The sequence below is a fragment of the Loxodonta africana genome, chromosome 1, assembly GCF_030014295.1.
Source record: "Loxodonta africana isolate mLoxAfr1 chromosome 1, mLoxAfr1.hap2, whole genome shotgun sequence".
In the NCBI taxonomy this organism is placed as follows: Eukaryota; Metazoa; Chordata; class Mammalia; order Proboscidea; family Elephantidae; genus Loxodonta; species Loxodonta africana.
Genome location: NC_087342.1, coordinates 132515 through 158126, shown reverse-complemented (window position 1 = coordinate 158126; position 25612 = coordinate 132515). Strand labels below are relative to the sequence as shown.

The 25612-nt window shown below is 42.8% G+C and overlaps 1 protein-coding gene across 1 annotated transcript in view; it reads right to left on the bottom strand.

Annotated features, from left to right (window-relative positions):
- Positions 1–507: 507 nt before the first annotated feature.
- Positions 508–25612, bottom strand: part of PLCXD2 (phosphatidylinositol specific phospholipase C X domain containing 2) — an 86777-nt gene continuing 61672 nt past the window's right edge. Inside the window, exons 3-4 of the mRNA XM_003412999.4 lie at positions 21756–21997; positions 508–7514 (exon numbers count right to left, since the gene is read on the bottom strand). Of these exons, the coding sequence (XP_003413047.1) occupies positions 7355–7514; positions 21756–21997 (402 nt within the window). The 3' untranslated portion in view covers positions 508–7354. The remainder of the gene's footprint in view (positions 7515–21755; positions 21998–25612) is intronic.

Sequence of the window (25612 nt, the reverse complement as noted above, 5' to 3'; positions counted from 1 at the left end):
ATGTCGTGGGGTAGTTAATCAATATCACAAAACAATGCATACACTGTTTGATGAGATAGTAATTTGTTCTTAAACCTTCATCTGAAGTAAAATAAAATTAAAAAAAGAAAAAGAAAAATCCTCACAACTGGACCAATGAACACTATCATTATGTACAGAGAAAAGATTAAAGTTGTCTAGGATTTCATTTTACTTGGATCCAAAAAAAAAAAGAAAAAAACAGGCAGAAATTTCTGATTCTGTTCTTAAGTTGGTATGGTAATTACTCTTAGTCACCTGCTCCAACATTCAATGATATGAATTGAATGATTACTTAGAATTAATTTGATCTTTTACGTTTCTGCTAAATTGATACAAAGGACTTTCATCTTAACCCATTATTTTTGTAGGGTATAGGGCAAAAAAAAAAAAAAAAAGTCATTCACTGAAATTAAGTGATCTCAGACATTATCTTACAGAGAATTAAGAATGAGGAAAATACTGGAATCTTCACTGCCAACAGAAACTGCAAGACATCCTTACTTATTATTTGTACACACAAGTGCATAATGTCTGCATTCTTCTGTGTCCTGGCATTTGGCAATCATTCAAAGTAACGTGGGCCAGAGAGGGCAGTCAGGTGAGAATCTGGCTGTTGTCAGGACCCAGTCTAAGGCTAGTGGCTATACCTGCAGTGCTAAGGATGAAGCCTGGGACAGCCTGAATGACAAGGGTGTCTACCCATTCCATGTACCACTCATCCTGGAGACTGCAGGCATGTTTAGTTAATGGCAAAATGCGCTAGACGTGGCCGAGACGGTCTTTATCCAACGTTAGATAATAAGGGTTATATAAATGCTGAGTTTTAGCTCTTCCTAAAAATTTATTGTTTCTTATTTTTTGAGGCGATAGCTCTTTACAATAAAATTAGAAGTAGACCCATAATAAAATGCCCATTCAAACAAAGGAAAAGTGCCTACCAAAGTTTTGTGTTTATTATGTTTTAAAGCTATTTAGATAAACTCAAATACAACAGAACACATCATCTCATCACACTGATTCAATTTTTTTTTCACAGTTAAAATGAGGTATCCTGGCTTTACAATGTTGTAGGTTGGATTAAGCCGTTTAATCAAGGTTACAAGAAAAAAGGAGAGAAATATATGCGAACAATGATTTCCTGGGAGGGTGGGGGAAGCCAAGCAAAGTATGTGTGTGAATAAGGTAACCACAAAATACATTTCAGCTTCTCAAGCAGCATATATGCAAAACTTCAATCTAGCCTTAAAATTGATATTATTAGCTCTATTTTAACTTACCAAACAGCATGCATTATGGTAGAAAACAAGCAATAGAAGGCAAAATATAATATCCAGTAGAGCACTCATCAGATTCATGTATCATCTGAGTTGACCGAGACTCATTTTCACTACTGCAATCTCTGCATTTTCTGATTGCTGATCAGTGCGTTAAGTGATATTACAGTTAGCATATACACAACACAAATAATGCACACGTCATCTGTATTTAAAACTTATTACCACTGGGGTGTAAGCTGGTAAGTGTAACAGCACTTGTTCTTAGGACTGTTCTAAGTCTGTTCTAAGATTTATCACACTGATACTAGAGATTCATGACTCAAGCGTTATTAGTGCTATAATCATGTAAACGGCAAATGTACAAAGCTACCAGAGGCCTATTTGACTTTTCAAAGTGTTGTGCTTCTTACTGGGCTCAAAGCTTGTCAGCAAACCCCTGCCATTTGAATTAAGTATTGGCCCTAAGTTCTGGGCTCCAATCAGTCATATTTCTACCTTTGGGAGTGAGGGGTGACAGAAGAAAGCATTTGGGAAGAGTAAAGACCAATAACCACTGTGATAAGAGTGTGCTTGGTCTTCATTGAATAGATGTGCCTTCTACTCTAAGTCTGGCCAGCATCTTGTGATTAACAGTAATCAGATGACAGAGAATGGCCAGGGGACAAGAAGAGATGAGAAGGCGTGAGATAGGAGATGCCTCTCAACTGTTGATGGCCTGTCTCAACAGTCTGTGGGATTGAGCTCCTAGAAAAGGAAACTATTTCATCTAAAGGATTTTGCTTAGAAATGAGTTTGAAAAGTCCTAAGAACAAGTTGTGTTGGAGAAAATGCTAGAACACTGTATCTACCACAACACAGAAATTTATCTCAGACTGTTTTTTACTGTGTCTAAGATGGTGCTATTTGAGCAAAAGCAATACCGTTTTGTAACATATTCTTCTGGGTTAGGGCCAGTTTAGAGATATGGTACCACTGGGCAGAGCCATTATTTCCAGTAGGAAGCTGGGGAATCCAGAGGACGAGGAGATAGCAGGTCTCTCGGGGGCAGTAAACAGCTGTTGGGTATAGTTTGGAATTTAGTGTAAAGTTGCCAATTAAAATTTCTTATCAATCAGTGTTGTCCCAAGGCAACACTGTGAGTGACAAAGCTGTGGTGGCGAACACCAGGGACAGCCCAAGACAGAGGACCAAAATGTGCTAGAAAGTTAGCGGAATTTAAAGGGACAACTATGTTCCATGCCATACAAAGCAAACTTACTGTCAGCTTGGAGGCTCGATGTTATTAATTTCTATTGGTTGTCTCTTGGCATAACACAGCTACTTAGTGTGTACTTGGGAAAGCTCGCCTCTCAGGAGCAGATTTCCTTCCGCCCTGTCTCATTCTACAGGTCACCAAGTGCACCACTCTTGGACAAGATCTGTCGTCCCACACACTTTTGGGAAACGAACCCAAGTTGTATTCTGCACACACAGTACAGAAGGAAGAATTACCACAACTGTACACCCCAAACATAAAGCATTTAACCTCAGCACTATTGTGTGATGTCAGGTAGATTCCGAGTCACAGCAGCCCCATATAATAGAGCAGAACGTGCCCCACAGGATTTCCCAGGTTGTAATCTCTATGGGAGCAGACTGCCAGGTCTGTTCTCCTGTGGGGTGGCTGGTGGGTTCCAACTGCTGACCTTTTGGCTAGCAGCTGAGTGCTTAACCATTGCACCACCAGGGCTCCTTACCTAAACGTTGGGAACCTTGTGTTTTGGGTCAATAGAGTGTTGCAAAAACACTCTGCTCTCAAGTAGTAAACAGCCTCCCAGAACCTAACAGTGTGTTATCTACAGTCAGCCAATAGGGAACATTACAAAAACTTCAACTACAGCATGAGCTAAATCTGCAAGATGGCCTGACTTTGTGTGGCCCTTTTGCTACCCAGGAAAACGGAGGAGTTTACTTTCAGTCTTAATTTCCTCTTTTTCTCCACCTTTAGCTTTGGGTGGCAGCGTCTAGCTGGGTCATACTAACGTCTCTTTGGACAGCCCTCTCTAATGGTAAAATTCAGAAAACCAGAGATACAAAATTCTGGCAGACCAGAGAACCACATTTCATTCCAGAATGTTCCACTACCTTGTCTTTTTGGATAGAAACAAAACCTTTTTGTTCGGTGTGAATATGAGAAGGTCAGGAAGAGAAGAACTAGGAATCTTGAGAGTCCATTTCCTGGGTCCAGATTTTGTGCTTTTATTTGAGTTTATATGAAATCCTGGATTTGGACTGTGGTGTTAGGGTTCTCAAGAATTCAAGGGCCTGGGCTGAGACCTCAGGGAAATGACTAAACTTAATTCATATAGCATCTAATACAGGCAGTTCCCAGAATTCGAACATTCCAAAGTCTGTCCTTAAGTGGAATTTGTACGTTAAGTCGGAACAGTCAGGTACAGTTCATATCTAAAGTCAGTCAAACGTTTGTCTTAGTATATAGTATATAGCGTACCTTTCTACGCATAAAAAAATTAAAGAAACACTTCCAGATACACTGAAACATCTTTAACATAATAATACAGTAATAATAATATTTTCATGCACGTCACGAAGTAGAACCCACTTGTTATTACGAACCATTGTAGGTACCTCAAATTTTTAATACAATAGGCTTTATGGGGGTTGGCTCATAACAGGTTGTATGTAAGTTGGACGTTCGTTTGTAACACTGGCACTACCGTACAGCAAATACAAAATATATATTTTTTGGCATGACCGGCTTAGATCTGCCATTAATTTAAAATTTAATCCTCAATAATTTATCATTTCCTTCCATCAATTCCATCTTGCCTTCTCTCTCCCATCCTAAGGGTATCTTCCATACCCATCAAAACACAGTGGTAGCTGTTCAGTGTTCCATCCTTAAACACTGCTCTAGACTAACAGAAATCTGTGATGGTCACCTTTCCCACAAAATCATGGCAACATGGCTATGTGAGAAATGGTCCAGGTAGCTCATGAAAAGCTCTCTGTATTTCCAAATAAACATGGTTCCAAATCCTGTGAAACGGAAGTCGTCTTTGGCTCAATCAAGTAGAAGTTTAGCCGATCCTGAAGTTAACGTGGAGCAAGTGTGATAGCCTCGTTCTGACAGGAGAAGCCCCCAGGAGTTATCAGAATAAGTCGCCATTTTTGTTGTCGGCAGTTGCTAAAATGCGCCACAGAGTTAACAGGTATTTTCTCTCTGTCCTATCTGCCTCCCTGAGATCTCCTACCTGGCTTCAGGGTCAGAGAGCAGAATGCACACATTATTTACATAATAATAATAAGCAACTTTATTCTGAAGAAAAACGCTGCCAACTCAAGGGTGTTTTTCTCAGGGAGCTGTAAATGGCTTTCCACCTCCCTCCCAGGACTCCTCTGCAGACTTTCAAATGTAAGCCAGGCCGAGCGACAAAAAGCAGCGGGAAGGAGGGAGCACCTGCACCCACCACGCAGAGCACACATCATGCCCAAAGCCTTGGTGCAGTTCTCTGTGCTTTTGTGTCATGCCTGATGACTTTTCCCTTATGCAAACACTGAATTGCACTCAAAGGTTATAGCCCAAGTGAAGTGCAACTACAACAGGTGAAAACTAAAGAAGAAAATCAAGGAAACATTTCCCTGAACAGTCAGCAGCCTCTGGGTGCCACTGGTATCCCGTGCAGATAGATACCTGTCAACACACCTGGCCTCATAGCACCAAGCACCTGGACAAAGCTGAGGCTCAAATAAAACAGAGCAGAATGATTCTCCTCTTGCCTCCTTAACTCTTTGCCAAGTTGTACAGGGTTAAAAGAGGGGAAACGACCTAATCCCTAGGCAAAAGTGACCTAGAATTAAAAAAAGAAACAAAGTAAAATAACAAAAAGATAACCCTGAGGCAAGGCCAGGGATTTTAGAGCTTGTCACTGGGATTTATTAACAGAATCGAAGGGAAACCTAGAAAGAGAGGGCACTCACCTTCTTATTCCTATCCAGAGAAGCCCCTCCAGAATTTGACAACAGTATCCCACGAACCTCTTTGGGGAGACACTCAAATGCCAGAAAAGGGGAAGTGAAGCCAGATTTTCCCAGAGGCATTTGTGTTGTGACCTTGTCAAGCAGTGAAAGCTAAAGGTGAGGGCTTAAATTACTTTAGAGAAATAAAGGCTACAAGACCAAAAGTTGGAGGAGTGTAGGTGGATATCCCTAGGATACCCCCACTGCAGGTAACACGCAAAATTCAGCTGTGAGCATCGAAGGATAGAAACTGGGAGCTGCTGGGGGAAGGGTCCAAACAATCTTTACAAAAGCACAAATCCACGGGGTCCTGAGTTCATCTTTCCTCCTTGAGGGATTCTTAGACAGTGTCAGGAGCATCAAAGTGCACACATTCCCAGGCCTTGTCTTCCTTCCAACTCCTTCCGTTTTCAACTCTCTTCTGGAGGATCTAGCTCAAAGACTCAGAGTTCTTCATGACCCATCTCATCTTCTGTCCCAGTGCCTGGCTTGGTAGTGGCTGATCAGATCTGGACCACATGCACACATATCCACTGTCACCAGCATGATTGGGGTGGGAGAGTCAGAGGTCGCACACAGTCCTGAGATGTGTGGTCCTGTAGATGGGAGGAAGACCATGGCAGCATCTATCCTAGGTGAGAAAAGTTTAGGAAGCTCCTTTGTGAGTGCTCCTAAGGCAAGAAGCACTGCAGATACTTAATCTATAAATAAATAAATGCATGAATAAATAAATAAATACAGACAGATGCAGAGGGCGCTTTATAGATAAGCACCTCTTATCAATAATAATAATTAAAAAATCCCTTCTTGAGTTTCAAAGCTCTCATGCACTGGTGGGTGATTATAAGCTCAAAACAACCTGCAGAAAGTATAACAATCAAGACAAGAACTGGAAATGTTCCAACACTGGGTGTTGACCCTTGATGACCACGAGTCATCCTAAATGTTCCCGAGGTAGTCTTGTTTCCAGAGAGTTGCAGAATGGCTCCAAACCCACTCAGAGCTGCCTCCTTTAAAGCCACTGCACTTCCCCACATATCTGGCGTCTGCCTCCATGGTATCATGGACAAGGTGCCCTTCGCTTAGCATTGTGTCCCCAGAGTAGACCCAAGTCCTAGGCAGACAACAAAACGCAATTCCGAGATCTAGCTGGAAGATGCCACTCCAAGGAGGACACTGCCAAGATAATTCAGGTGCTTGCCTGGCAGCCCTTTTGGAGAAGGCTACAGAATTAAATCGAAGGAATCAGGCATGCAACAGGCATTTACGTCTGTCTTCTGTTGGCCCCACAACTGAAAAGATCTCCCGTCACTGTTCTTTTCACTTTTAACAAGGGGCCAAAAGAAAGGGAAAGGAATCAATGTTTTAAAACTGGGAGGCAAAATTCTGACCTCAAGGGCAGTATTCACTGTTTACAATCTGAAGAAATCAGGTGACCAGGCACCAGCCCAAGCTATGCCTGAATAGCTTGTAGCTGAAACAACTTGGTGATAAGTAAGTCGTTCTCTCTCAGGGAAGAAGTGGTGACATTCAACATTTCTAGAGAGAACACTGCTGAGCCTCTTCCTCACAGCAGCAGCCCAGGTTGGTGTTACAGCTGCCCCATGGGGCAGCCCACACCTGGAACGATCCATTCTTTGGATCAGGAATGAATTTCTGCCATCAGCCCTATCCCCGGCTCAAACAACTACCTGGAAGACAATAGGGAAACAGGCCAATTTGGGGGCACTCAATACCCCGGTGGAACTGGGAGCCCTGTTTCCATATTCCATTCACCATTGTAAGTAATTGTGGAGATCCTTGATCACATGAAACAGACTTGTTTCCCTGCGACTTAAGTTTTTAAAAAGTCTCATTTGGGAAAAATGCAATTAAAAGCCCTGTAATTTTACCCAGACAGTCCTGTGAGGAAGGAAAAAATGCCTTCCTCCTCTTCATCACTGCACCATCACTGCCCAAAGACCATCCTAACACGGAACCCTTCAGAACTCTACCCTGGATCAATAATTCAACATCAAGTTAAATAAAAATTTAGGTCAGCATTTAGCCAAAGCTTTGTCCTCCTGGAGGAGGTCGTTCAACTCAATGACGGTCGTGGCAAAGTCCACCAGGTCCACGAAGTCAGATGTGATGATGTTGACACCCATGGCTCCAGGTTTTTGAGTTTTCGCCCAATCCAGGATGGCAGGAAGATTCCTACACAGAGAGGGAAGACAGAACAGAGTACAGTTGAGAAGGACTGCTCCAGGACCTGAAATAAAACATGTCTGCTCTGTAACAAAGGTGTGTCAATCGAAGCACAGCCCCTGGAATTTCATCCACTTAAGCCTTACATCTCTCTTCTTCAGGGATGAAGTAATTTCTGTTTTGTCAGAGAATCGTGTTTTCAGGGGGGTTTTTTTGCTGGAAGAGATTATTTGCCCAAGTGTCAGAGACACCACATCAACAGGAACTTCTAAAACTTAAGATTGAGCCTAACGATTGGTTAAAAAAAAAAACACCAAACCCACTGCCATCGAGTTGATTCCAACTCGTAGCGGCTCCACAGGGTTTCCAAGGCTGTAAATCTCTGCAGAAGCAGACTGCCACGTCTTTCTCCTGAGGAGCTGCCGGTGGTTTCAAACCACTGACCTTTCAGTTAGCAGTTGAGTACCTTAACCGCTGCACCACCAGGGCTCCTTAAACCACTGGTAGGTTCTTTAATTCTTTTTTTTTTATTATGAAAAATTTTAAACCTACAGAAAAATTGGAAAAAATTTACAGTAAGTATACCCACCACCTAGATTCTACCATTGACATTTTACTACATTTGCTTGTCACATCAATCCATCTTATATTTTTGACAAATTCTCACTCCAAACATCTATATATACCCCCTAAATACTCCAGTATACATATCATTAACATAGGTTCAATATTTGTTTTCAGTTTGGTTTTCTTTTGACATAAAGTTTACATACAGTAAAACGCACAAATCTTAGTGTACTGACAAACGCATACATCTGTGTAACCCAAGCCCCTATCAAGGTATAGAACGCTACTGGCACCCAAGAAAGTTCCTAGATGACTCTTGTCAGCGAAGTCTTGCCCCATCTTCTTAGAGGCAACCACTATTCTGATTCTTTTCACCAAAAATTAGACTTGCCTGTTCTAAAATGTCATATATAACCATCTAATGTATATTCTTTTGTGTGAGGTATCTTTCACTCGGCACAATGCTTCTGAAATCCACCCATATTGTTGCATGTATCAGTAGTTTATTCTTTTTTATTACTGAGTAGTATTTCCGAACGGTTGAAGTTAGGAAAGGTGTGCATCAGGGTTGTATCCTTTCACCAGACTTATTCAATCTGTATGCTGAGCAAATAATCCAAGAAGCTGGACTATATGAAAAAGAACGGGGCATCAGGATTGGAGAAAGACTAACAACCTGCATTATGCAGAAGACACAACCTTGCTTGCTGAAAGTGAAGAGGATTTGAAGTACTTACTGATGAAGATCAAAGGCTACAGCCTTCAGTATGGATTACACCTCAACCTAAAGAAAACAAAAATCCTCACAACTGGACCAATAAACCACATCATGATAAATGGGGAAAGGACTGAAGTTGTTAATGATTTCATCTTACTTGGATCTACAATCAACACCCATGGAAGCAGCAATCAAGAAATCAAACTACGCCCCTGAGGGAGCAGGAGAGCACGGGACCCAAATTCTCATAAAAAGACCAGACTTAATGGTCAGACTGGGACTAGAAGGACCCCAGAGGCCATGGTCCCCAGACCTTCTGTTACCCCAGGACAGGAACCATTCCCAAAGCCAACTCTTCAGAAAGGGATTGGACTGGAATATGGGATGGAAAATGATACTGGTAAAGAATGAGCTTCTTGGATCAAGTAGACACATGAGACTATGCTGACCTCTCCTGTCTGGAGGGGAGATGAGAGGCAGAAGGGGCCAGAAGCTGCCCAAACGGACACGAGGAGAGACAGTGGAAGGAAGGATTGTGCTATCTCATTAGCGGGAAAGCAATCAGGAGTATACACCAAGGTGTATGTAAATTTTCGTATGAGAGACTGACCTAATTTGTAAACTTTCACTTAAAGCACAATAAAAATTAATTTTAAAAAAGAAATCAAACTACATATTGCACTGGGAAAATGTACTGCAAAAGACTTCTTTAAAGTGTTGAAAAGCAAAGACGTCACTTTAGGGACTAAGGAGCACCTGACCCAAGCCATGGTGTTTATAATCACTTCATAGGCATGCAAAAGCTGGACAAAGAATAATGAAGATCAAAGAAGAAGTGACGCCTTTGAATTATGGTGTTGGCAAAGAATATTGAATATACCATGGACTGCCAGAAGAATGAACAAATCTATCTTGGAAAAAGTACAGCCAGAATGCTCCTGAGAGGCAAGAATGGCGAGACTTGGTCTCATGTACTTTGGACATGTTATCAGGAGAGACCAGTCCCTAAAGAAGGACATCATGCTTGGTAAAGTAGAGGATCAGCGACAAAGAGAAAGGCCCTCAACGAGATGGAACTGACACAGTGGCTGCAACAATGGGCTCAAGCATAACAATGATTGTGAGGACGGCATGGGCCTGGGGAGTGTTTCGTTCTGTTGTACACAAGGTTGCTATGATTCAGAATCGACTTGATGGCACCTAAAAACAACAATATACCATTATAATAACATACCGTACTTTGTTTATCCATTTTCCTACTGATGGATACTCTGGCTATTTCCAGTTTTGGGCTATTATGATTAAAACTGCTATGGGCATTCTTTTGTAAGTCTTTTACAGACGTCTGCTTTCATTTCTCTTGAGTTAGTACCAAGGAATGTGATTGCTGGAGCAGAGGCTAGGATCACACTTAGTTTTACATGGAGCTGCCAGAACTTTCTCCAAAGTGATTGTACCATGTTATATTCCCAAAAACAAAATATGAGAGTTCTGATTGTTTCACAGCCCCACCAAAATTTGGTGCTATGAGTCTTCTTAACTTTTAGCCATTCTAGTTGGTGTGTAGAGGCATCTCACAGCTTTTCATTTGCATTTATTGTTGACTAATGATGCTAAAAAAAAAAATTTTTTTTTTTTTTTTTTAATGATGCTGGGTACTTTGTCATGTGCTTATTGGCCATTCTCGTATCTTCTTTTGAGAAATATCTGTTAAGTTCTTTTGCCCGCTTTTTCTTGGGTTATTTGTGTTATTTATTACTGAGTTGTAGGAGTTATTTATATATCCTGGATACTAGTGTTTTGTCAGATACGATTTCTGAATCTTTTTTCCCAGTCTGCAGTTCGCCTATTCATTTTCTTCATGGTATATTTTGATGAGCTAAACTCTTTAATATTGATAAAATCTAATTTATCAAATTTTCTTTTATGGTTTCTGTCACCTGTCTAAGAACTTCTGCCTGCTAAGACAGAGCCTCAAACAGTTTTGCCTTAAAATCCTGTTTCTTTTGCTTGGCTTTCTCCCCCGGCTTTGCACTGAAATCCTTGTTTGCTTGGAGGTTACGTGTGAGGCCCACTGCGCCTGTGTACTATGATTAAGAATGTTGCTGATATAACTCGTATGAACTCCCTTCTTGTAAACCCCTTAAAAGTAACTTTTCCCCTTGTCCTTGGGGAGCAGTCTTAGCGCAACAGCTCCGACTGACTCCTTTTCCTTGTACAACAAAATAAAGGTGCCTTTCCTGTTCTTCCACCTTGGCTTCTTGTTTATTGGCCAATTCGAGTCACATGGAGCAGAGCCTGGGGTTTCCACCCGGTAACGCTATTCCCAAGTCACTAAGATACGCTATGGTTTTATGCTTAGCTCTAAGATCTGTTTTGAATTGGTTTTTATATATGGTGTGAAGTAAGGGTTAAGGTTCATTTTTTCCATATGGATATGCAGTTTTTCCAGCACTATTTTCTAGTTATTCTAGCACCATATGTGGCTTCTTAATAGACTACTGGTTACTCAGCTGTCTGACAAACACAGTCTTCCTATTTGAAAGCTAGTCTGAATGTTTTGCCCAAAGACACGCAAAGGTTAGAGACATGAACAATTAACGACAACTTACTGTTATAATTTCTATATTAGTTGCAAGTATAAAGAACTGAACAGAATATTTCAAAGGGTGGCTCAAGAAGACAAAGTATGATAATGACACGTACAAAGATCTGGAGTTAGAAAACCAAAAGGGAAGAACACATCTGACATTTCTCAAGCTGAAAGAACTGAAGAAAAAATTAAAGTCTCGAGTTGCAATTTTGAAGGATTCTATAGGCAAAACATTGAACAACACAGGAAGCACTAAAAGGAGATGAAAGGAATACACACAGTCACTGTACCAAAAAGAACCGGCTGATGTTCAACCATTTCAGGAGGTAACATATGATCAAGAACCAATGGTACTGAAGGAAGAAGTCCAAGATGCACTGAAGGCATTGGCAAAAAACGAGGTTCCAGAAATTGACAGAATATCAGTTGAAATGTTTCAACAAATGAATGCAGCACTGGAGGTGTTTGCTCCTCTATGCCAAGAAATTTGGAGGACAACTACCTGGCCGTATTTGTGTCCGTTCCAAAGAAAGGTGATCCAGCTAAATGTGGAAATTATTGAACAATATCACTAATATGACATGCAAGTAAAATTATACTGGAGATCGTTCAAAAAATGTTACAGCAGTACATCAACAGGGAACTGCCAGAAATTCAAGCTGGGTTTAGAAGAGAACGTGGAATGAGGGAGGTCACTGCTGATGTCAGATGGATCTTGGCTGAAAGCAGAGAACACCAGAAAGATGTTTACTTCTGTTTTACTGATTATGCAAAGGCATTTGACTGTGTGGATCATAACAAATTATGGATAACATTGTGAGGAACGAGAATTCCAGAACACTTAATTGTGCTCATGTGGAACCTATATATACACCAAGAGGCAGTCATTCGAACCGAACAAGGGGATGCTGCATAGTTTAAAATCAGGAAAGGTTACATCAGGGTTATATCCTTTTACGATACTTATTCAATCTGTATGCTGAGCAAATAGTCGGAGAAGCTGGATAATATGAAGAATGCAGCATCAAGACTGGAGGAGGGCTCATTAACAATCTGAAATATGCAAAAGACACAACCTTGCTTGCTGAAAGTGAAAAGGACTTGAAGCACTTCCTGATGAAGATCAAAGACCACAGCCTTCAGTATGGATTACACCTCAACATAAAGAAAACAAAAATCCTCACAACTGGACCAATAAGTAACATCATGATAAATGAAGAAAAAACTGAAGTTGTCAAGGATTTCATTTTACTTGGATCCACAATCAATGCCCATAGAAGCAGCAGTCAAGAAACCAAATGATGTATAGTATTTGGGCAAACGTATAGCAAGAGACCTCTTTAAAGTGTTGAAAATCAAAGATGTCACTTTGAGGACTAAGGTGTGTGTCTTCCTCATCTAGTGCTGTTATAACAGAAACAGCACACAGTGGGTGGCTTTAACAAAGGTAAGTTTATTCTCTCACAGTCCAGTAGGCTAGAAGTCTGAATTCTGGGTGCCAACTCCAGGGGAAGGCTTTCTCTCTGTGTCAGCTCTGGAGGAAGGTCCTTGTTATCAGTCTTCCCTTGGACTGGGAGCATCTCAGCACAGGAACCTCAGGTCCAAAGGACATGCTCTGCTCCCGGTGCTGCTTTCTTGGTGGTATGAGGTCCCCATGTTTCTCTGTCTCAGCTTTAGGCACACCATTTTCCTAGCCCATCTGAGTGGTGACTCCACCCTTACAAACACCAGAAACCATGACTCCACCCTTTGAAGCCCCTGAGGTCACGGCCATACCTTTTGAGACCAAGGCAGCTCTGCTTCCTGTGTTCCTTGTCTCTTCAGCTTCTGCTTCCTGGTTTCTTGGCCTCTTGGCTCCTTGGGCTTCATACCTGCATCTGTCCTGCTGGGGCAAGTGTTCCAAAGCTCTGTAGCTCCACAGATAAGTGCCTGGAGGCACCCCACTTGGCCGGTAAACTTCAACCAGAAGGCACTCTGCTCTTTTGCTCTGTGGGTTGGCAAGCCCAGGTCCGCCAAAAAGTGCCCAGAGGCACTCCGCTCCATCAGGAAGCCACCTGTGCCAAGGCACTCGGGTCTCTCACTCCGTGGGTTGGCTCCAGTGCGGTCTGGCGCAGGTCTCCTGGTCCTGCTGCTGCCGGTCCTCTGCTGCTGCTTCTCACCATCTATGCCATCTCTGTAGTTAACAGTTCTCCTCACTTCCTTCTGAGTCCTCTACCCATTCAGTTTCAAAACCATTTCCACATTTTAGGTATCTGTTAGAGCAGCACCCCACTCCCAGTACCAAATTCTGTCTTAGTCATCTAGTGCTGCTATAATAGAAATACAAGTGGATGGCTTTAACAAAGGTAAATTTATTATCTCACAATCCAGTAGGCTAGAAGTCTGAATTCAAGGCGCTGGCTCCAGCGGAAGGCTTTCTCTCTCTGTCAGCTCTGTCATCAATGTTCCCTCAGACTGGGAGCATCTCAGCACAAGAACCTCAGGTTCAAAGGACACGCTCTGTTCCTGGCGTGGCTTTCTTGGTGGTATGGGATCCCCATGTTTCTCTTCATTTGTCTCTTTTATATCTCAAAAGAGATGGGCTAAGACACTAATCTTGTAGATCTCATCAATATAACTGCCACTAATCCATCTCATTAACATCATAGTGATAGGATTAACAACACATAGAGAAATCACATCAGATGACAAAATGGTAGACAATCATACAATACTGGGAATCATGACCTAACCAAGTTGACAGATAGTTTGGGGGATACAATTCAATCCATGACAGTGTGCCTGACCCAAACCATGGTATTTTCAATTGCATCATATGCATGTGAAAGCGGTACATCGAATAAGGAAGACCAAAGAATTGATGCCTTTGAATTATGGTGTTGGTGAAGAATATTGAATATACCATGGACTGCCAGAAAAACTAACAAGTCTGTGTCTTGGAGGAAGTACAGCTGTACTGCTCCTTGGAAGCGAGGATAGCGAGACTTTGTCTCACGTACTTTGGACATGTTGTCGGGAGGGACCGGTCCCTGGAGAACAACAACATGCTTTGTGAAGTAGAGGGTCAGTGAAAAAGAGGAAGACCCTGGACAAGATGGACGGACACAGTGGCTACAACAATGGGCTCAAACATAGCAATGACTGTGAGGATGGCACAGGGCCAGCCAGCGTTTCATGTTATTGTACATAGGGTCGCTATGTGTCGGAACCTACTCCACAGTGCCTCACAACAACAATAACATAAAGTGTTACAGGAGGAGTAGAAGAGGGAGCAATAAGTTTAGCCATGGTTTTCAATCATCGTAAAGATAGCTCGCTAAATACCCAACAGGTTGAGAATGCTTTAAGGAAGACAAACTAGAGCTTGCATTTGGTTAAGGAACTGGAGTTTACTTATAAAGAACCTGTTCTAGGGCAAAATTGGAAGTAAGCAAAGTTTTCATAATTGGTCCCTTTCTCTTCTTTTGGTTACACTCTCCTTCTTTGACATCTTCTACCCTCTCTTCTTTCAGCATGTATCCTGACTTCTCAGAGTCTGCTCCTAGACTACCCTAACAAGGTCTTTGTCCTTCTGCTCTTTCTTTTCTTTTCACCATGAGAATTGTTCCTGGGTCTCCTTTCCTCACTTAGTGAACTCTACAATCAGCCGTGGGCTAAAACACATGTCATAAATCAATTCATTATTCCTATATTAATAGCTGATTATGACTTAAGAAGCTACCTCTTAGAGGTACTTCCATTTTTAACTGGGACTCCTGAAGACTTAATAACTTCAATTTGACCTTGACTTATTGAATTTCTCTGTGCTTCAGTTTTTCCCCCTAAAATGAGGATAATAAAAATACTTACCTCTTATAGATTTTTTTTTAAACTCAAAGTAACACATGTAAAGTGCTTAGAACAGCATCTGGGGTATAGGAAGTATACTATATTAGCTCTGGAAACCCAGATGGCGTAGTCGTTAAGAGCTACGGATGCTAACCAAAAGGTCAGCAGTTTGAATCTACCACGCACTCCTTTGAAACTCTATGGGGAAAGTTCTACTCTGTCCTATAAGGTCGCTATGGGTTGGAATCAACTTGGTGGCAACAGGTTTTACATTAGGTCTGAAAGAGCCCTGGTGGTACAATGGTTAAGCGCTTGGCTGCTAACTGAAGGGTCAGTGGTTCAAACCCACCAGCTGCTCCATGGGAGAAAAGACTTGGCAATCTGATTCCGTAAAGATTTCAGCCTAGGAAACCCCATGGGGCAGTTCTTCTCTGTCCTATAGGGTTGCTGTGAGTCAGAATCAACTTGATGGTACACAACAATAACATATTAGGTCCTTGGGTGGCACAAGTGGTTTACACTCATCTACTAACCTAAAAGTTGGCGGTTCAAACCCACCTGGCAGTGCCATGGAAGAAAGGCCTGGCAATCCACTTTCATAAAGATTACAGCCAAGAAAACCATATGGAGCAGTATGGGGTTACCGTGGGTTGGCAATGGGTTTGGTTTTGGGTTTATATAAGTCTCGCCTTCCACGTGGGAGACCTGGTTTGATTCCCAGCCAACGTACTTCAAATGCAGCCACCACTTGTCTCTCAGTGGAGGCCTGTGTGTCGCTATGACACTGGACAGGTTTCAGTGGAGTGTCCAGACTAAGGTGGACTAGGGAACAAAGACCTGGCATGCTGCTTCTAAAAACCAGCCGGTGAAACCCCTGTGGATCCCGGTGATTCGATCCTGTTGTGTATGGGTTGCCACGAATTGAGGGCCGACCTGATGGTAGCTAACAACATATGCCCGCTCCTCACTTACTGACCCTCTCCTTATCTGACATTTTACGTTCATGACAATAGTAAAAAATCTCGTATCCGACTGTTACGCACATTAACGACGTACATCTGGCAGTAACGAACACCGAGGTGCAAGACAAGAGTAACGCTGGCTATGATGGTTAACCTTATGTGCCAACTTGGCTGGGCCATGATGCTTAGTGGTCTGGCAGTTATGTAATGTTGTAGTCATCTACCATTTTTGCTTAATGACGATTTTTGTATAACAACCTAGACTTTGGAACCTAACCATGTTGATAAGTGAGGAATGGGTGTATAAGTGTTTGACGTGACAGAAGAGGAAATAATGGTAGTGTAAGGTAGAGATATTTGGGGGCTGGGGGTAAGAACCTTCCCTAAGGCCTTCACATCCAGCTGCTCGGAAGACAAAATGTTGTACCCTGAGAATGAGGGGCTGCGAATACAGTCTTCCCCTGGAGACAGGGGCCACAAATACAGCAGCGCACGTGAAAGACACAGCAGTACTGAGCCTCACACGTTCAAGGCTCGTCAACCTTTTAAAAAGCCCTGGCCAGTGTTTAAACATGCGACAGAGGCGCCATCTCCTGGTTATCATGGGGAAATGAGAATTGAACAGAGGCAACTCCCCCCAACTGCAGCCAGTGCCAAAACTGAGGGTCCCTGGAGCCTGGGCAGAGAAATGTGGGAAAGGTGTGTACCTGTGGTCTGCTGTGAGAATGAGCTCTGTGTCAGCTTCGGGTTGCATCTGCCGACCTTCCCAAAGGCAAGGATCAAATAACCCGGATTATACACAAAGAACAGAAATTGTAGAATTACTGTGAAGGGGAGCCACTTTATTTTCTTAACTCCTGGCATTTACCAAGACGAGAGATCTGTGTAAGAAGGCTGAGCCAGATATTGCTGACAAGCCCCTCAGGTGCCAAATCCTACTGGCCACAGAGCGTAGGTTATAAACTTCCCTTTGACCTTGAGCCCCTACCTGAGAACAGGGCTGAGCCACTGTGTTCCTGGGTCTCTTCACAAATAGGGAGGGCATGCCTATTTGATGGCAGGCACTGTGGTAGGCCTTTTCATGTTATTTAATCTAAGACTCCACAACCTTGCTTTTGCAGTAATATTGTTGTTACTGCTTTTAGCAGCGGTCCAGTCAGCCCCCAGCTCATGGCAACCCCACACACAGTGCCCTGGTCCTCTGCCATCCCCATGATGGGTTGTGGATCAGACTGTTGTCATCCATACGTTCTTCACTGGCTGATTTTGGGAAGTAGATTGCCAGGCCTTTCTTCCTAGTTTGTCTTAGTCTACAAGCTCCATGGAAACCTTCAGCATTATAGCCACACACAAGTCCCCACTGACAGAAGGGTGGTGGCTACGCGTGAGGTGCACTGACCAGCAATCAACTTCAGGTCTCTCACACGGAAGGCAGGAATTCCACTGAATTCTACTGAACTACCAATGCCTCTGCAGTAACACTTAATCCATTTAATTGGTGAGAAAACCACAGCTCAGAGATGTCAGGGCCACTCCACTGGTAAGGGACCAAGTTAGGCTTCAATCTCAAGCCTTCTGATTTCTACCCATGTTCCCTTTGAGGGTCCCATGGATGCTATGTCCTCAGGCTTAAGTAAAATTGGCTTCCATTTATGTGGGAGTGTATGGTTTCTAAGACTCTGAGGGAAACCACCGTAGACATTCTACCAGAATGGCTGTATTTTTTGAGGTTTCCTTCTAGTGTGATGAGCCAGGGTGAACAAGATCTCAGGGCCGAAGTTCAACTAAGAGTTTAAGGTTTAACTCCCTACTGAGAAAACGACTTCCAGATTTGTAGTGAAATAGACCTTGTCTTTTCCCCCTGGTTTGAGCTTACTGCAGTGCCCAGGATCAGTGTGACAGTACCCCTGTGTGACTTATAAGTTAGGACTGACCACCAGCATTCTGGTGGTCAGGGGAAGGCCCCTGTCAAACTACTGGTCTCCTATGCTTGTTCCATGTGGTTGGGTTGATTCCAACTCATAGCAACACCATAAGACAGAGCAGAACTGCCCCATGGGGTTTTCTTGTCTGTAATCTTTTTTTTTTTTTAATATTTTATTTTTTGTGAAAATTTACACAGCAAAACCTGTTCCTGTTCAACAGTTTCTAGACATAATGACCACTCACATTGGTTACATTCTTCGCATTGAGTCAACATTCTTGTTATTTCTGTTCTAGTTGTTTGACTTCCATTGACTTAAACTCCCTGCCCCTCAACCTTCCTGTCTAGCTTTAAAATAGCTGTTGTTCATTTGGTCTTACACAGATAACTTATTTAAAAAGCGCAATACTCAAGGATGACAATCCCTTTTTTTTTTAATTGTGCTTTAAGTGAAAGTTTACAAATCAGGTCAGTCTCTCATACAAAAATTTACATATACCTTGCTATACACTCCTAATTGTTCTCCCTCTGACCAAATAGCACAGTACTTCCCTCCCCCCTCTCTCCTCGTGTCCATTTGGGTAGCTTCTGCACACCTCTGCCCTCTCATCTCCCCTCCTGACAGGAGATGCCAACATAGTATCATGTGTCGACTTGATCCAAGAAGCTTGTCCTTCACCAGTCTCATTTTCCATCCCCTATTCCAGTCCAGTCCCTGTCTGAAGAGTTGGCTTTGGGAATGGTTTCTGCCGTGGGGTAACAGAAGGTCTGGGATCCGTGGCCTCCAGGGTTCCTCCAGTCCTAGTCTGACCATTAAGTCTGGTCTTTTTATGAGAATTTTGGGTCTGCATCCCACTGCTCTCCTGCTCCCTCAGGGGTTCTCTGTTGTGTTCCCTGTTAGGGTAGTCATTGATTGTAGCCAGACACCATCTTGCTCTTCTGGTCTCAGGCTGATGTAGTCTCTGGTTTATGTGGTCTTTTTTGTCTTTAGGCTCATAATTATTTCATACCTTTGGTGTTCTTCATTCTCCTTTGGTCCAGGTGGGTTGAGACCAATTGATACATCTTAGATGGCCGTTTGTTAGCGTTTAAGAGCACAGACACCACTCTCCAAAGTGGGATGCAGAATGTTTTCTTAATAGATTTTATTATGCCAATTGACTTAGATGTCCCCTGAAACCATGGGTCCCCAAACCCCTGCCACGCTGGCCTCTGAAATGTTCAGTTTTTTAAGGAAACTGCTTTGTTTTTGGTTTAGTCCATTTGTGTTGACCTCTTCTTTATTGTGTATCATCTTTCCCTTCACCTAAAATGAAACTTATCTACTATCTAATTAGTGAATACTCCCCAATCTTTACTTTTTGAACCATACCATTATTTAGTTTAAAGGTGGCTTCAGTGGATAGTTTCAAGGTTTGAAGAGTAACTCAGGGAAACAGTCTTGGGGACACCGCCAGCCTCATTAGGTCCAGTAAGTCCAAGGTCTCTTCCACTCTTCCACATCTGTCTCCCTTTCTATCAGGATTGTATCCCTGAGCAGAACGTTCAGTAGTGGTTTGGCTGTAATCTTTATGAAAGGAAATCTCCAGGTCTTTCTCCCCCAGGGCCACTGGGTGGGTTTGAACTGCCAATCTTTTGGTTAGCAGCCAAGCACTTAAATGTTTGCACCACCAGGGTTCCATATGCTTGTTCCACAGCCCAGAGGAAACATTGTTGCACACTGTACTGGCATTTGGGGACAAACTCTTGACCAGAGTTGCCATTTCCTGTTCAGTTGAAGGGCAGGCTTAGGAATGCATGCTCTATCCCTGTACTATTCTTGTGACCTGCAGGAGTCAAGATGCCAAAACATTTTCCAATCTCAAAGACATGCATCAGCTTGCTACCAGCAGGCAAGGACTCTGGTATGCAAGAATACCCCGGCTTTAGGTGCCTGCCACCATCGTTACCACTAAATGAAAGAGCCTAGGACTTCTTTTGCAGCCAGATTAAAGTTCTAGGGATTTACAAGTGTGAAAATCATTCTGACATTGTGGGTTAACAGTTGTAACCATTAAGAGCTGAGCAGATTCAAGTACCAGTAAGACAATTATAGGCCCTTGGATCAGAAAAGTGCAGGGCGCTGAAAAATGCCAGATCTAGTCAGTGTTGAACATTGAAAAAGACAGTGGTCTGACAATCACAAGTCCAGAGTTTGAGACATATTACTGACTCTTACTGGCTGTGTGGATCTGGGTCACTTAACCTCATGGGGGTTAAAATAGGGATGATGATCTGCTCTAGACAACGCGCCCTCTACAGGCTGGCTTGATTTAAGACTCAAATGAAATCATCTGTAAGAAAACACTTTATATTCAGAAGGCAGTATACAGGTATAACTTATTCGTAAATATTCCTTCTTCCTTATTAGCACAGATCTCTGCACATACTTTTATTATGGTGATTTTTTCCATTGCTTTAGAGAAATTTACATGTTTGTTTTTCCTGCTAAGAGGGCAGAGACCATATTATTCACTAGTATTTTTGGACCTAGCTCCTTCTAGGTATTCAGTGTTTGCTGAATGAATGAATGAATTATGTTAATCTACAAAACACCAAAAGGCATGAGAAAAACGGTGAGGTTCATGAACATATAATTTAAAAAAAAAAAAATTTGTAATTCTGGATATTTCAGAAAAGGTATCACTGGTTTACAACACTCTCTTTTCCAAGCTCAGCACTAGTCAGCTAAAGACTTGGCAGAGCCAGGTAAGGAGGGTTTCTGGTTCTGCCAACGGCAGGCGTAACCAGCAGCCCTCACCAAGAAAGAAAAATACAGGTGCCCTAGACTCCTGCTAGCTGAGTTCCTGCCATCTGAACTCATGTTATCCAAACTCAGAACCAAATAGATAGTGTCCCATTTTTGGATGAATCTCACTGTCTCAACTCTTATTGTGCTCCCCACTTGGAACTCGAGAACCAAACGGATCCTTGAAAATATCTCTTGCTACTGAAATTTATTAGGTTCCTGAGCTTGGATAGAGAGGGATGCATTATTATATGAATGTATTTATAACATTCTCTTTCTACATATACATGGACATGGACACAGGCCATATACATGCACACATATGTATGCACAAACCAACCTTTTTCTTGGCAGCATCTATTGTTCACTGGTGTCCAGGACAAAGACCATAATCGAATACAAACCAACTGGAGCTCTTCCTGCCTAATTGTCCAGTTAGGCTTAACTCTGCTCTGAGGAAGTACTAAAAGCTGCGGCAGGGTAGGTGACATCTACAGTGGCTTCTTAGGACTGAATGTTGCCACGGAAGAGGAAGAGATGCTCCAAATACCTGAAGAGCCGTCCCTGAACCCCAATACCTAGCACAGAGGTCTGTATTTGATGCTTCTCAAGTGAAGCTCCAAGCTGCAAGTGCAGGGGCAAGAACATGACGTGGCCATGGGCCAGAAATGAACGGGCATTGTGTTGGCTTAGAGAGCTTCACATTAGTGCCAAAATTTGTAAAATACGGCGTGATGTATACATTGTAAGGAAGTGTTTAGAGATCACGTGGACATGATTAACGCAATCCACCTCAATGGAAAGCTATTTATTCAGAAGAAAAGCTGAATTTCTAAAAAGTTTACTTGTGAAACGAAAGCAAATCCTTACCTATGAACCAGAGTGTTCTTGAGGCCACCCACTAGGCCTCTGGCGATGGTCTTCACTCTGGGGGTGAGAATAGCTTGAGAGACATGGAAGGTGCCACGTGGGGCCCGCTCACTGAGAGTGGTCTCCAAGAAGAGAATTAGCTTGCGCACACTTGTGGTATTTGCCCAGGGTGCTGGAATTTTCTTTCCTGGCCACAGGAAGGGGTATTGCTTGTAGAAGGGACAGTGGTAGAAAATAAGAACCTGAAAAGTGCGAAACAGAAAACATAGAGTGATTCATGAAAATGCTGAAGGCTAACTCCTTGGTTTTCGACCGATGGTGGGGAGGGAAAACCAACAAATATAAACACATGTAGATATTCAAGAATTGAAAAAAATCGATTAGCACAGATTTACTGAGCACCTGCTGAGGGTCTTGCTAGAGGATTATTCACTTTTTTTGCCACGAATATCTTTGGAAGTACCATAAAATCACAGACTCCTTCTTAGAATAATGTTTTTAAATGAGTGTATACAATAGACAGGATGACACAAGAAACCAATGATACTGACATAGTTATTAATAATTACAAATTTATAATAAATATATTAAATAAGAGGATTTCATTGTGGGTCTAATAAAAACAAACAAACAAACAACAGCTGCCACAGCACCAGCCCCAACTCATGGCGACCCTGTGTGTGTCAGAGGATAACTGCGCTCCACAGAGTTTTCAATGGCTCAGTGTTGGAAAGGAGATCGCCAGGCTTTTCTTCTAAGGTGCCTCTTGGGGGGACTCCAGCCTCCAACCTTTCAGTTAGCAGCTGAGTGTTTAACTGCCTACACCACCCAGGGATGTCTGGGGGCCTATTAAGCTCCAAAATTCTGACTCAGTGATAACTGTGAAGGATATTTCAAAATATGTGTGATAACTGAAATGTGATATAAAAATATCTGTGATTTCCATTAGGACAAAGTCACAGCTGACAGGGTCGCTACTGATGGGTATACTAATTTTCAGTTAGAAGTCAGCACAAATAAATATGTACTTTTTTTTCCCATCTAAGTTCACAGACTTCTTACGTTCTAGCCACACAGCCTCCTTGGGAGCCCGAGGATCCCGTGCTGAGAGCCCCTGTAGCTAGTTAGAGAAATTTCACTTAGCTCTTAGAGTTGAGGTAAACACACTGAAATCCCTGGGGAATGACCAGACTCTGAATGCACTTGCCATTCCGAGGAAAGGGAAAGCCAGAGGCCACGGGCCTCCAGTGGGACCTCTCGGGATGGTGATGACTTTGAAATAATCAACAAGCCATATCCATGGCGTTAATTACTTTCTGGGAGAGAGCTGAGGCCCAGGGAATTGCTATTTTGATTGTCCCAATTCAGAGCTCAGCTGTGTAGGTTTCTAAAAACCAAATCTGTTGCTGTCGAGTTGATTCCAACTCATAGCAACCCTACAGGACAGAGAAGAACTGCCCTACAGGGTTTCCAAAGAGTGGATTCAAACTGCTGACCTTTTGGTTAGCAGTTGAGCTCTTAACCACTGAGCCACCAGGGCTCCTTGAAGGTTTCTAGAACTGATTTCTTTTTTAATCTCATGGGCACTGGTGAGCTCTTCCTCCAGGAATGCTGTCTGTGTTTATTTATACTCCCTGGACTGCAATCCTCAGATAGCTGGCCCACCCAAGAGCACAGTCCTCCAGACACCCAAGAACGAGGGCTCCAAATGCCTGGCCTGTTTGCAGCATGACTAAGGTGTGTGACCAGCTGCTCCTGACGGCCCAGAGCTAGGGAGCACCAGGCACGGTGCACCCAACAGGGCAATGGCTGTTGTTTTTAATATCTGGCTGACTGCTAATGCCATCTGAGGCAACCACGTGTGCTAATGAGGTTAATCACTGGCTCACGGTAAGCAGATTGCCTGGGAGATTGGGGAGGAGTTTCTCCTGGCAGTCTGGCTGATTTTGGAAGGCTGCGGCCCCCAGTATCCTGGGCGAGGGAAGCTGGTCTGTGAAATGCAACCTAGGAGAGTGAGGAGGCTGTGAGCCCCTGCGATCGGGCCTGTGAGCCCATCTTCTCGTGCTTTGCTCTGCCTTGGGAAAGCTGCAAAAAAAACAAAGTACACAAAAGGGGCTTTATGCCTGTCTTCAAGGGCAGTCTCATCCTAAAATTACAGGGAAAATTTCTGCTCACAGAAGGTTGGCCTGGGTAAACCCAAAGCTTCTTCCAGGAGATTCTAGGCACGATGGCTCTCGCTCTGGCCTGGGTTTTGTTAACTGCTCCTGCGTCTCTCTCTGCTCTATTTTTCTCTGAAATCTCCCCGCTCCAGCTTAGCAGTTCACATTCAGTTCTTCTCTTGAGACTCAAGTTAAAAGCTCATTTCCTTTTAAGAACTATCCCTTGATTGACCCCTCTTATCCCAATCATTCCTTGGCTGGGGACCTCCAGGATGCAGACTGATGCTCGGTTCTGTTTTTCAATTTATTTCTTACACAAAGCCGTTCTTCATACAGCACAGTGTCTGAAGCAGCCTTATCTTGTCAATGTATGGCTGTTGCTTTGTATTTTAGTAGCGTCATGTATTCTTATCTTTTCATTAAGATTCTAAATACCACCATGATGTAGATTAAATCTTCTAATTCATTGTACCCTCAAAACCCATAGCCACTAATGTATAAATATATACCTGTGAGCTGGGATGTAATTTCATGTGGAGTAAATGAAATCTGAATGAATGGTGGTGTACTTCTTGCGACTGAATTCTAGTAATAAAATACTTAAGTCCCTCCAAATTAGACCTGTGAGTCTGAACAGAGAAAAACTTGGGCTTTGGGGGACAGGTGTGATAAATATTTGGCAAAATGTCCCTTACAAAAGTTTTAATGAGGAAAAATGGCTTAGATGTATTTTAACAGATACTAAAAGTAAACTCATTGAGCCTCTGTGGAGTCAGGCATTTGCCACTTTTATGGGTGTGTAAAATTACCACTACTTCCACCTAACAACAACAACAACAACAAAATAACCTGCCTCCATGTGTCTGTCAGCTTGTCCTACTGTGGTGGTTTGTGTGTTGATGTGATGCTGGAAGCTAGGCCATCAGTATTCAGATACCAGCAGGGTCACCCATGGTGGACAGGTTTCAGCTGAACTTCCAGACTAAGACAGACTAGGAAGGTGGTGGTCTACTTCTGAAAAGCATTAGCCAGTGAAAACCTTATGAACAGCAGTGGAATACTGTCTGATAGAGTGCTGGAAGATGAGCCTCTCAGGTTGGAAGGCACTCAAAAGACAACTGGGGAAGAGTTGCCTCCTCAAAGTAGAGTCGACCTTAATAACATGGACGGAGTGAAGCTTTCAGGACCTTCATTTGCTGATGTGGCATGGCTCGAAATGAGAAGAAACAGCTACAAACATCCATTAATAACCGGAAAGTGGAATGTACAAAGTATGAACCTAGGAAAGTAGAAATCGTCAAAAATGAAATGGAACGCATAAACATCAATATCCTAGGCACCAGTAAGCTGAAATAGACTGGTATCGGCCAATTTGAATTAGACAATCATGGGATCACCATGAGTCAGAATCTACTTGGTGCCAAGTGGTGGTTTCAACGTAAAAAAACCTCCTTCAATTGGTTCTTCCTCCCTGACTCTTTCCTCCATGACCCAGAATTTATGAAGAGGGCCTTTTAAAATGTTAATACCCCTGAGATGAAACACTTCACACGCTTTTGTCAGCTTAACTTTACGTATCAGTCAACACCTGGCCATGGTTATCTGACCCAGCTAAGGACAAGGAGTAACAGACTCTTCTCGAGGTGACTAGCACAACCGCCAGTTGTCACTGAGTGGATTCCAACCCACGGTGATCCT